The sequence below is a fragment of the Camelus dromedarius genome, chromosome 13 (assembly GCF_036321535.1).
Source record: "Camelus dromedarius isolate mCamDro1 chromosome 13, mCamDro1.pat, whole genome shotgun sequence".
Taxonomy (NCBI): domain Eukaryota; kingdom Metazoa; phylum Chordata; class Mammalia; order Artiodactyla; family Camelidae; genus Camelus; species Camelus dromedarius.
This window is the reverse complement of record NC_087448.1, coordinates 60,984,136-60,996,884: the sequence shown is the minus strand read 5'-3', so window position 1 is coordinate 60,996,884 and position 12,749 is coordinate 60,984,136. Positions and strand designations below refer to the sequence as shown.

The 12,749-nt window shown below is 45.0% G+C and overlaps 1 protein-coding gene across 5 annotated transcripts in view; it reads right to left on the bottom strand.

Moving 5' to 3' along the window:
- Positions 1–12,636, bottom strand: part of DCLK1 (doublecortin like kinase 1) — a 295,805-nt gene extending 283,169 nt beyond the window's left edge. For 2 of the 5 annotated variants that reach the window (XM_031465883.2, XM_031465884.2), the window contains exons 1-2: positions 12,367–12,624; positions 7,291–7,685 (exon numbers count right to left, since the gene is read on the bottom strand). In XM_031465883.2, coding sequence (XP_031321743.1) covers positions 7,291–7,666 — 376 coding nt within the window. In that variant the 5' untranslated portion in view covers positions 7,667–7,685; positions 12,367–12,624. Of the gene's footprint in view, positions 1–7,290; positions 7,686–12,366 lie in introns of all 5 variants that reach the window. The other 3 variants (XM_031465886.2, XM_031465885.2, XM_031465882.2) reach the window with 3 other exon arrangements.
- Between the last annotated feature and the right edge of the window lie 113 nt (positions 12,637–12,749).

Below are 12,749 nucleotides of genomic sequence, written 5' to 3'. Positions count from 1 at the left end.
GCTGCTGAGCCCAGTAATGGGAGACAAGCCAGAACAAGGAAGGGGCAGGAGCAGGACCACTGACAGAAACACAGTAAAGACTGGGTTGTATTCCAGGTGTAAACAGGAGAGCAAAGTGCAGCACAAAATGGTTTGTCGGTGGCCTGCTTTATAGGCAGGAAAACTGGGTTGAAGACCATTATAGGGGGCCCACGTGTCTAAAGCACCTGCTGTAAAAGGGGCTGTAATGAGTATGTAAAGCACAGGCAAATGTAGAGTCTATAAAAAGAAAAGGGAAAAACAAAAATAAGATGTGTATTTTTCTCTTAAAAGCCTACATAGCACAGGGAAGAGATGGCAAGAGTCAAGTGGCAGGAATATGAGGAGCTATTATATTATTTTATTATCTTCAGCTTTTTTGCATTTTTCAAATTTTTCTGTAATGCTCACTGTATAAACATGTGTCAATCCTTCAGTAAAAAACGAAAAAAAAAATGTTTAAATAGTATTGAGAACTTGAAAATTACAATAACAGAGAAGAGGGAACAAACTGAAGAAATGCCTGAAGCAGAATCAACAGCATCTGGTGACAGCTTAGATTCATGGGATGAAGAGAAAGAAAAGTCAAGGGTGATGTTAAAGGAGATGGTTGACTCCATTTAACCAGATCCAGAGGTGAGAAGAGGCGTGGACTGTGGGCAACGTCCCAGAATGGGTTCACGTTTACACGTGCTGAGTCTGAAAGGACTTGGGATTAAAGTACAGGGTGGGTACATCCTGGAGGCTGCAGTGCTGAAGGAAGGTCTGATTTGGGTGGGACCAGTTGGCCTTAAAAGAGTGCTTAAAACAATGGGGTTGATGACGTCATCGTAGATGAACCAAAGACAGGAAAGTGGAGGGACCTGTGTTTAAAGGTGAGGCAAGTAAAGAGTAAAACAGAAAATGATCATTTGAACACCTTAAAAAAAAAACACTGCTACAGGCAAAATTCACCAAGACGTGCAAAAATTCATGGGCAAAAGTTTAAGAACAAACAAGATATTTACATAGCCTCAAAGTTCCTCCCCCAAATATTCATCAACTACAAAGGGAAAAAGAGTAACTTTAGAGTGAAGATAATTGGCAGGCACTTCCTCACGATTACCGTCCCCAGCAGCAGGACACGGCAACACCACGTGCCCCTGAAATGATGCCCTGAGAAGGATACAACTTCCTTCCGTAGAATCCCTGCCACAAATGCAGAACTTCAACCTAATCACTGGGTGACCCCAGGCTGAAGGACATTCTACAAAATAACTGGCCAGTACTCTTCCACTGTCAAGTCATTAAAGACAAAGGAAAACTCAAGAACTGTCACAGCTTGCAGGACATGAAGGACACAGGACAGCTAAATGCAATGTGTGATCCTGGAACCAAAAAAAAAAAAAAAAAAGCCATTAGTAGAGAAATTGATGAAAGCTAAATAAAGCATCTAGTTTAGTTGTTAGAATTGTTCTCAAGTCCGTTTTTACTTTTGATAATTGTACCATAGTGTGTAAGATGTTCCCTCATGGGAAGCTGGGTCAAGAGTATCCTGGCAAGGGAGTAGGGGAGCAGTAATAGCTCAGTGCATGTGCTTAGCATGCGCTAGGTCCTGGGTTCAGTCCCCAGAACCACCATTAGAAAAGGGGGGTATATGACACTTTCTATCTTTGTGACACTTTCATTATGTCCAAATTAATTTTAAAATAAAAACTTTTGAAAATGAGGCAGGTAGCCTGGAAAAAAATAAAACTGAATTCCCTACCTCACATATTACACTAATACAACTTCCATTTGAATATTTTTAATGAAAACATAAAAATACTAGAAGAAAGAGAGCAACAATTTTATAATCTCAGAGAACACAGAACCCAAGAGTCATGAAAATCAAGCCATAAATGAATAGACTGATTCATTTGATTATATAAACTGTTTGTAGGTCTGCATGGCAAAAAAACACCACACAATAACCAAAGTCACTAAAGGACAACCTGGAAAAAAAGAAAATCTGAAATTAGTATCACAAAGGCTAATTTCTTTAAAAGAAAAAAAATCCTACAAGTCAATCAAAAAAAAGACCCCAACTGGATAGAAAAATGGTCAAAAGCTATGAAGAAACAATACATATGGAAAGATGAAAATTAAAGCTATAAGAGGATCCATGTTTTTCTTTTCCTAACAGATTGGCAAGTGACAAAACATTTGGTAACATGTTGTCTTGTAGAAAAACAGCCACTCTCGTACATCACTGATGGGAGTATCAACTGGTACCACTTCCACGAAGAGGGATTTTGCATTAGCTCTTAAAAATGTAACGCCTGTACCTCTCCATCCAGCAATATTACTTCTAGGAATTTATCCTACAGATACTCTCGTGCATGATTAGAGAATGTACATCCAAGGATATTCCCTGAAAAACTGTTTCTAGTAACAGAGGACTGGACACAACCTAAAGGTACATCAGTAAAAGACTGGTTAAATAAATTATGGTATAAAGGGATACTATGAAGCCAGTAAAAAGATCGCAGTGGTTCCAGACTTGTGTTATGATACACTGTTAAGTGCACAGAGCATGGTGCTGAACTGCGAGCACAGTATGGTAACTGAAGGGCAAAAGACATGTATATTCTTTTTTTAAAAAATTTTTAAACAACTTTATTGTGGTGTAATTTCTGTACAGTAAACCACATATATTTCAGATGTACAATCTGATGAAGTTTGATAGGTGTATATACCTGTGAACCCACCACCAAAATCAAGATACCTATCGTTTCCATCACTCCCCAAGAGGTGCAAATTTTGAACTCCCAATTTATCCCTTCCCATCCCCTTTTATATCTTAACATGCATGGGTATCTCCGAGGGGATGGAAACTCAAAAAACTAGTAAACTGTTGGCCACAGGAGAGTTTTGGAGAGGCATGTTTTACAGCGATTCAAAACTTAATTTAAAAAATTTAACACAGCAGAGAGAGGCATAGCTTCCTCTATGCTCCTCTCTCTCTAATTCTCTCTGCAGTGAATTAGAGGGGGGAAAAAAGTAGATAACACCACGTCAGGGGTAAGGAAAACTGCCTGTAGAGCTGGGTGACCTGGAAATCACGGCTGGAGAGAGATTCCCTAACCGAGGGGTGACGTGTGGGTTTATTCCTGAGCGGGTGATTTGGATGGGGATTTGGGAAAAGCCCTTGCACTGGGGCTCCAGCGTCAGGCAGTGTCCACAGTGGTGAGAGGAGGGGTGTCACTGCGTGCGCTGGAGCTGAGAAGAGGGATTTGTTTCTCCTGCAACAAGACCTCAGGTACAGGTTAACGTATTTCTGTCCAGAAGATAACAGACTTGCGTAGTTTTTATACTGATGCTCAAAGGAAATGCTCTGGTCCTCTCACAGCTACATTCGCACATGATGTTAAAAGAATGCCTATCTGAGACAGTACAGAGATCAGTGGTTGTCAGGGTTTAGGAGCAAGGAGGGATGAACAGGCAGAGCACAAAGGATTTTTAGGGCAGTGAAACTGCCTTATTATGTATGATACACGTCATTATACCTTTGTCCACATCCACAGAACGTACAACACCAAGAGTGAGCCCTAATGTAAACTATGGGCTTGGAGTGATAATGATGTGTCAATGGAGGTTCATGGATTGTAACAAACGTACCCCTCTGGTGATAATGGAAGAGGCTGCTCATCCGTAGGGGGCAGGGGGTAGATGGAAAATCTCTGTACTTTCTGCTCAATTTTGCCGCCAACCTACAATTGTACTAAAAATAAAAGTCTGTTCAAAAGCGTGGGGGAGGGGAATGCCTAGTCCTCCACACACATCACTGATGCTTGAGCATCTGACAAAGAAAAATCAATCAGTCAGTCGGTGCTCGGGATTTATATTACAGCTTTCATCTAAGAGTTCAAAGGTTCTAAATGTTACCCCTTCATCTATCCTCACAACCTCTGCATACCTACAGCAGAATACAAACAGTGTAAAACTGGGTAAAAAGAGGCAATATTGGGAAAATGAGGCCAAGTCTCAAGGTGAATCACTTGCAGAAATAGGCTTGCAATTCAACTTTCCTTATTAAGCATCATGATTTTTTTTAAACATATAAAGGCCATTTTGGATGCAAACAAGAGTATCATCCATTATCCATTTTCAAGCATATATGTGTGCATGTGTGTTTACAGACACACATGCACAGACACACATACAATCATGCGTACGTCCACACATCCACACACTCTCTCATACATTTTTTACTTCAGGCTAAGAGCCAGCTCTAGCAACATTTTTAAGCCAAATCTAATAGTCTGTGCATTGTAATAATACAACAGAGCAAAGGACCATGAGGCCATTATAAATAAACTCACAAATGTCATTGTCAGAATTTCTAGTCTGAGATAAGTGAGAAAGAACAAACCTACAAAAAACAATTTCAAGTTAAATATACTTGCCACTGCACACACTAAAAGGATTTAATTTAAAACTCAAACATCATCATATTGGAAGGGGAAATGAGAAGCTAATAACATGCACTGACGTTTACATAAAATTAGTATGTAAAGTGGGAGCCATGAACCTAATGATGAATATGAAGCAACGGTTTGCATTTTATCAGACTAAGCAAAAACATAATTGACAGAGAGGCAAATCTAAATGAATTCCCAGCTATTTCAACACTAAGTGCAGCTGCATGCTAATCATCAGTGTTAGAAGTGAAAAAAAAATCTGTTGAAACTGAAAAAAAAAATTTAAATGCAGGCAATAAGGGAACATACCTACTTTACTGAAGTTACCCTTCATTGAATCAGAAAAAAGGTATTTTTTCCCAAAAAGGAATTTTTTGACATCAGAATATTCAACCTGCAATTACTTCATACTGACTGAGGAGAAAAGTGTTTGCAGGCAAACGAAAATATTAAAGTCTTTCTAGGAGCAGTATCTGTCACTCTCGGAGTTAAGTCAAGGTCAGAGACATTTGTCTTCAAGAAGAAGCTAATACAGTAAGATTTCATTTAAAAGCCACTAAGTACACACACACACACACAAAACTGAATCACTTTGCTGCACACCTGAAACCAAGATAGCATTGTAAATCAACTAACTATACTTTAATTTTAAAAAGCCACTAAGAACACCCTACTCAGTATCTTATTTGAGGCAGTTACTGGCTCAAGCTCTGGCACCAGCCTTCCTGGGTTTAAATTCTAACTACCGTTTCTTGCTGTGTGACTCTGGGCAGATCACTTAACCACACTGTGCCTCACTTTTCTCATCCTACTGTGTAGATGATAACAGTACCTACCTCCTAGGATCACTGTGAGAATGAAATGTGTTTCTATATGCAAGATGCACACTCAGTAACTGTGAGCCATCAGTATTATCCTCAGTCAGGACAGCAGTCTCTCTCAGCAGGTGTTCTTTTGTGTTAAAAAACTGACAAAGATGGTGACAAGCATGCCATGATTTTGCTGTTCTCTGAATATAAAGTACTGTCATCTCCCACCTCTCACTCCCTCTCCTTGGTGGACGGGAATCATGGGAATATCTCTGCCACTTCTGAGTAAAGATCGATTTTGGGTAAGAAACTGACTAAAGATGTTTTCTCTCCCGTAAATGTTGCACAAGTGATTCTAGAAGAGAGGGCGCCAAGCCCCAGCTGTCTTAGAATTGCTCTGAGATCCTGGCATATTTTCCCTACAACACCATCAGCCCTCAAAGGGATGGTTGAGGGACTGTCAGTCATGTACCTGACGCTGCACTTAATCTTTATTCAGATTCCTTGGTATATCACACCGAATTACTTATTATCTATTTTTCCAAGGTTGTGAAAAGGACAGGGCACAAAAATCAAAGCTAATAGAGAAACAGTTTATGTTCATTCTTCCCCTTTAATTTACTGGAAGTTCCAGCATCTGAATAGAAGGAAAAAGGCCAAATCTACAGGCATCTTGGCAGGGTGACGAGCCATCGAAAAGAGATGTGAATTCCCACAAAATAAACACACCAAATGCAGGCTCCTCCCCACCCTCTCAAGTGCAGTCATAACTGTGACTGGACTGGCATCCCTGCCAAGGGATCAAGGGAAGGGAAATGGGAGAAAGACACAGAAGCTCTCAGCCTTGAATCCCATACAAACGCTGGTGCAAAGGAGGACGAGAGGCTTGCCTGTGTGCAGTCAGGGCATGCAGCCCTCAGCACCCAGACAGACAGCAGGAGAGTGAAGATGGACTCAGGGTGACTTCAAGCTCTCCCCACACTGCAAACTTCCTTTCCTGGGCCCCTTTGTACCATCTCTTCCTTCATCGGGACCTGGGGGCCTTGATCTTAGAAAAATCTACTCTCCAAAGAGGACTGGCTATCCTCGTTTCTATCTCAGCATGAATTTAATCCCAAAGCCATTTCACTTCTGATGATCTCTAAGGTGATTTGGAGACTTTACACCCCACTCAAACGGGGTTGGTCCTAAGACAAGTGTATTCCAGAAGATTCTGCTCGCACAAGACACCAGGCCTCACCCGTGGACCCAAACAGTCCTATTTCCACATGAAATGTCTGAAATAGATAATGCCTGTTAACCTAAGTTAAACTTAACAAAAATAAACTAAACAGATTAATTCCTTTATATTCTCAAATTCCACAGAAAGATAGCAAAACTTCCAACTTAAAATTAGTTAAATTTTAAAATAAGTTTAAGATTTACATTTATCATATTGGAAAGAAAGGCCAGCAAACTTAATTTTTGGTCCAGCATCACCACTATCTTACCATATAACCATAGACCTATGTCATTTGAATTTTCAGGGCCTCATTCTCCAGTGATAAAATTAATAGGTTTGATCCCTATCGAAGGATCCTTTCAACTCTAAAATTTCATGTTCCATTAGTTATTCTCAGCTCAAGTACTTTCAGACATGTGATAGCAAAAGTTCAATCTGCAGCTAGAAATGAATATGAACTATGCGATTAAAGATACAAAAATGGACTTTTAAAATTAATGCAGCCTGGGTGTGAGAACAAATAGACAGAATATTGTAGAATTAAGACCCTTTTTCCTTTAGCCCATTATCATAAGCTACCTGATCTAATACCATTAGTTTTTTTTTTTTTTCTTTTTACACTACAGTACAGCAGAGTGAACTCTCAAACGTGAAACAGTAAGGATCTCAGCCACAAGGCTGAAGGCTACCTCTTAGAGATGAGCGGGTGGGGGTGGGGAGATGGCTAGCATAATATGGATGTGTGGGAACTGAGACCACGCCCTCTAGGATCACGCGGGAGTTAACTGGCAGCGCTCACCTTCCAGCAGCTGGTCCAGGCTGGAAATCTTCTTGAGCCCATCTATGGTGTAGATTGTTCTCACCCCCTGGGGCAAATTCACGTTATCCGACAGAGTTCGGGTCAAATCTGCCAGCAGGGCCTCGAAAGAGCGGAAGCGGTCTGGGGAGATGGCGTACACAATCCCTTTGAAGTATCGATCTCCGTTTCGATAGAAACGAACTTTCTTGGCCTTCTTCTCGGAGCTGAGGGTCTGCAGCGTGCGGGTTCGGTAGAAGCTGCAGTGGGCGCTGTGCGTGGGGCTGGGCAGCCCGTTCACCCGCGACCCTCTGCTGTATCTCTGCGCCTTATCCCGCTCATCGAAGTGCTCCAGCTCCATGTCTCTGCCGAAGGACATGACGGGGTGCAAGCTGAATCTAGGAGGCACACAAACAAAAGCAGAGACGCGGACACTGATGTTATTTTAACATCGCGGCTTGTGAGCAGCTGGCTGAGATACTGCTGTAACTGATGATATGTTTAATATGCGTTATCAAGGCGGGAGAGAAGAACGAAGAAATAGAGGAGGCCGACCCAGAGGAAACAGCTTATTAACCAACCCCACCTATGTGAGAATACAGCTGTAGGCACTGACCACCTACAATGGGAGGCTTTGAACAGCTCTTATTTCCAACAGTCACAAAAAAAAAAAAAACCTTCAAAATATTATTGTATTATTAACCCTATTTACAGATGAAGAAACTGAGGCACAGAAAAATCTCTCCAAGTAATACAGTTGAGAAATGCCTGAACCAAGAACTCTGACCCAGCTTTGCCAGACTCTGAGGCTCCCTGCAGAGCCCTGTGCTAATCCTGGTGGTGAGTAGGAAATGGGCTTCCTTATCACTATGGGGCTAAAGATACAGCAGTTGTGGTGGGCCAGGAAACCAGAGGGCAGGGAGCATTTAAGAGTCAGACTGTAAACATTTCACCCAGTGTTTGTGCTCCTCGTGGCCGGACGGAGAGCAAATAGAATCAATCTGTAGATTCGACCAACTTAAAAGAGATTTTCCAACATATTCAATTAAAAAAATTTTTTTAAAGGTGGATTCACCATAACTGACAATGCTTATTTACATTTAATGCTTCGGATGAGGTGGATTTTAACAAGGAGGAAGGGGGGGGGGTGGTAGGAAGAGAAGGAGAAGGAAAAGAAGTAGAGCAGCAACAAGAAGAAACAGAAGGGATGGAAGTTACTTCCTCTTTGGAGCACTTGGCCTTCCTTCCTCTAAGGCTCTCTGTCTTTGTGGTTGAGGACATCAGGCTTAAAGATGTTGATCCTGACTTGACCCCTTATGAGACTTGTAACCTTGAGAAATGTACTTGATCAATCTCTTTAAGCCTCGATTTCCTTCATCACACATGGGAAAGATACCTACTTCATAGTCAATGTTAGCTATTAAATACGTTAACATGCATGAAGCACTTAGGGTAGGGTCTAGCCTGTGATAAGCATTAATGTTTTTTATTAATAAAATCTGCTATTGCATTCCTAACTCTGTCACAAAAAGAACTGGTAGGAACAGGATCTCCCCCTTCTGGTAAGGTAGGCTCCTGGTGAGCCCTCCTGATTTCCACCTTGCGACCTTCTGAAAGGGACCCCTGCATCCCCACCGTCCCCATCTGACTTTCTGTGGAGCCCAGCCATCAGCAGGCTGCCTCTGGGATCAACTCATCCTTGCTCAGGGGTTGATAAAGGCTTGTGCTGTTGGCCCTTGCAGGGGATCTGTGTTTGAATAGGACAATCTATAAAGTGGGAAAGCCTCAGCATTTGAATGGAAGATGTTTTAATGACAAAATTCAGGCATGTTGAAATAGAATATGAGGGAAATGGAAAAGTGGGGACAAGAACCTTATGAGTGCTCCCCAAATCCCACCCCAAGGATGATGTCGCCTTTCTGAGGGTCAGTCCAAACCAACTGAAGTTACCACCAAGCCTCCTTGACCTTTCCTTCCCCTCAGTAAACTGACCTCTAATCCACTCAGAGTGGCTAAAAATTCATGCTCCAAAGCTTCATGCATGGCTAGAGCCTGTGCCTGCCTGAAATGAATGAAGTGGGAAAGGCTCACGTTTATTGAATGTCTGTAATGTGCCTGACACTATTATGCAGTGATCAATTGTTGTGTAACATGCTAACAATTCTCTTCTAAACCCCATGACAAGCCAAAGAGGCACGTAACATTATTGTGACTGAGGGTGAGTAAGGATATGCCAGGGTCCCGAAGTCGTAACTGAGGGCCATGGGACTTGGACCCATTTTTACTCCAACTGATTCTCAGGATGGCCCTCCCTCCTTTCAGACCCGAGCACCGAGCACCGTGTCCTAGAGGCCTAGCCCGCGCCCCATTTCCCCCGCCCCCAAGACTGGCCCCTCCTTGCTCGAAAAGTAGGGTTTTTAAAGCCTCACTCCAAACTAGCTCTGTGACCTTCACCTCTGGTGAAGACCTTGCTGTAGGGAGACCAGGCAGGGTCACCAGGCCTCCAGTGTCGTCACCTGTTGACCCTGATGGGGGAGGGGGCAGAGGAGTGAGAGGTAAATCTGGAGGCATTATTAGTTCAATGTATTTTTTTCCTCCAAACATGAAAACTACCTCCTGCCACTTAACAACTAATAATAGTCTCAATTTGCACTTTCCAGAAAAAAAGTATACCGTATATAGGTAGGTATGAAATGGTTTCATTGATTTTGAAGTTAGGTAAATTCAAAACAATTATCAGTTGATATCCAATCCTTCAGACAGCTATGAATCAAGTAACAGAACCAATATGTTGCCCATGACATCTGACTGCTCCTATGCTTTTTATTTATTTGTTTTTAAAAGGAGCTCTTTTGTCTTCCAAAAGGGGTGTGTGTTTTGGGGGATGACACCGCCAGTACTTGAGTATCTGTGCCAACTCACTAAGCTCTTCAAACTCCATCAATTATAAAGGCCAGATTGGCTGTTGAAGGTTTTGCTTTATTTTAAAGGTAATACCCATTCTTCTAACCCTATGGGCTTCCTCCCAAATCTATACAAACCGAAAGAAAACAAGCCAGACCTTAGCAAAGGAGGGAACAATTGTGCCACCGGAGTGCAAATCTAGTTCCAAAGGGCTCATGCTGATTCATAATTTGCAAAGACCAAATAATTCAGCAATTGTTGGAATTCCCTTGAGGGGACAGGCTTCTAGAACCAACAATTCCACACCAAGTGAGAAAACAAAAAAGATCAATTTAAAATAGAGACAAGTGGATTTTGTTTTATTTTCTTTGAAAATTCCCCAAACTAGATCATATGTTCAACCCGGGCAGGGACCACATCTTTTACCTTCCTTCACTGAGCCTGCCCAAAAGTCGGTAATGATGTTGGTGACAAAGAAAAACCACATTCAAAGTGAAATTATTCTAAGGCCACAGCTGCCATGAAATGACTGTCAAAAACCACACTACACACCCTCATGTTCCAGGTATCATGTGCGGCATCAAAATAGGTGTTTTTCCCTTTGCTTGCCTGGCTCAGCGATTCCATTGGCTTAGTCATGTATCTGAACCGAGAGCCCTTGAAGATGCACTGGGCTTCCACAGGTCCCCACTTTCTGCTAGGAAGCCGGCTGAGGCGCACAGCCACGTGTTCACAGACCATAGGTGACTAAGGGCCTCGGCACACATGCGTCCTGGTACCAAGAAAGGAGCCTTAGCCACAGAGCGCACAGACACTTGGGTGGGGAAGACTGGGCCTGGCTCTATCGGAGATTTTCCTATAAACACTGCCAGACCAAGAAATCAGCGTCTTCGATTGTTCTCTGTGGGAATTCTCACCATTTTGAGGAACCTCTGTGTTCATCCTTCTCTGGATGAGCAGAGGAGTTCCTGTTTTAGAGATTCCACAGACACACACCCCCCCCAAGAAATAATTGGGCATAAACGCTACCACATCTAAATAGATGCTGGATCTGGAGGCCCCAAGGCCCGTTTTGCCAGTGGGATTAGGATGTAGGTGGATGGACAGGCATGGAGTATGAGGCTCACACGTTCAGAGTGCACGCACCACCCTGGACACAGATAGCACAGGATGCGTGCATATCTTTTACAATGTCCCTGTATATAACCTCCCTCAAAATCCTTTCTGACCCGCATTTCTGTGATAGTTCATACTTAAAACGCTGTCCTACTTTCCCATCGAAAAGAGATATATTTAGAAACATTCATAAAACGTATTCACGGAACACCCTGCAGTGTAGCCACTGAACGCGTGTGCACCATAATCTGGACACACATTCACAAGTGCGGAGAGAGGAAGCCGGTCTGAATGAAACCTTTCATCTACTCCATCTCCTTACAAGCATCTCCTGGCCAAATCCAGCAGCGATTCCGAGCAAACCTGGTTTTCAAAAGCAGCCTCTTTTGTGGGGCATTGCGGGGTTGTGCGTGCGCTCCCACGAGGAGGAAAATGCCATTTCTTCTCCGCAGGCTTTTAGCACTGCAGGTACTAATCTGTACATGAGGCAGCCTCGCTGTCCCCGAAGGAACTTGAGACCCTGCAAAGGTACTTGCAACACCCACATTGCGGCCACCCACCACGCACCGATCGCCTCATCCTCAAGCACACACCACCCTCCCGCACACGGGAAAGCACACACACACACAATAAGAGGCCTGGCCCGGCCACTCCTTCTGGGCGCAGACTTGGTCCTCGCTCCACGGCCAGTTCTGACAATGACAAACACCTCGCCCAGCTCCTCTGCCCCGGCTCTCCAGCTCCACCAACAACGCGGCGAAAAGCCTGGGGACCCCGCTCGCCCGTTTTCAGCCCGGTGGCACCAGACAAAAGAGGCAGGTGCCAGCAGCCCCGGGGCCGCCCGCACACACCGCCCCCGGCCGGGGCCGGGCCGGCCAGGGCAGGGCAGCGCCTTTCGAGGAACGGCGGCCGGGGCGGGGCGGCGGCGGGCCGAGGGGGCGCCCGCCCGGCCCTCGGCGCCCCGCGGCTGCGGGAGGAGCGGGCGCTGCGGAGCCCCGGGCGGAGCCCGCGGCCGGCCCTCCCCTCGGCTCCCTTCCCCAGCGAAGGCAAACCACGCACCGGTCCGCGGAGAGACGCCGCCGGGGGTCTTTGTGGCCGCGCTCGGGGCGCCTCCTGGTGCTGTCCTCGCCGGGCTGGGCGCGGCCGGGCTGCGGGGCGGCGGAGGCGGCGGCGGCGGCGGCGGGGCCGGAGCTGGGCGGCGGCAGCGGATGGAGTGCGGGCGACTCGGCGGCAGCCGCTAGTGCAGGGATGTGCCTCGGCCGGTCCTCATTGAAATGCGGCGCTTCGCACAGCCTCACTCCAGCCTCTCTCCCGAGGAGGGCGGCGGCGGCGGCGGCGGGCGCGCTCCCTTTTCTTGTGGCTCACTCGCTCACACGCCCTCCCCGCTCCCGCCTTCCCCTGCTCCGCGTGCGCGCCCCGGCGCCCCCGCCCCTCCTGGCCGG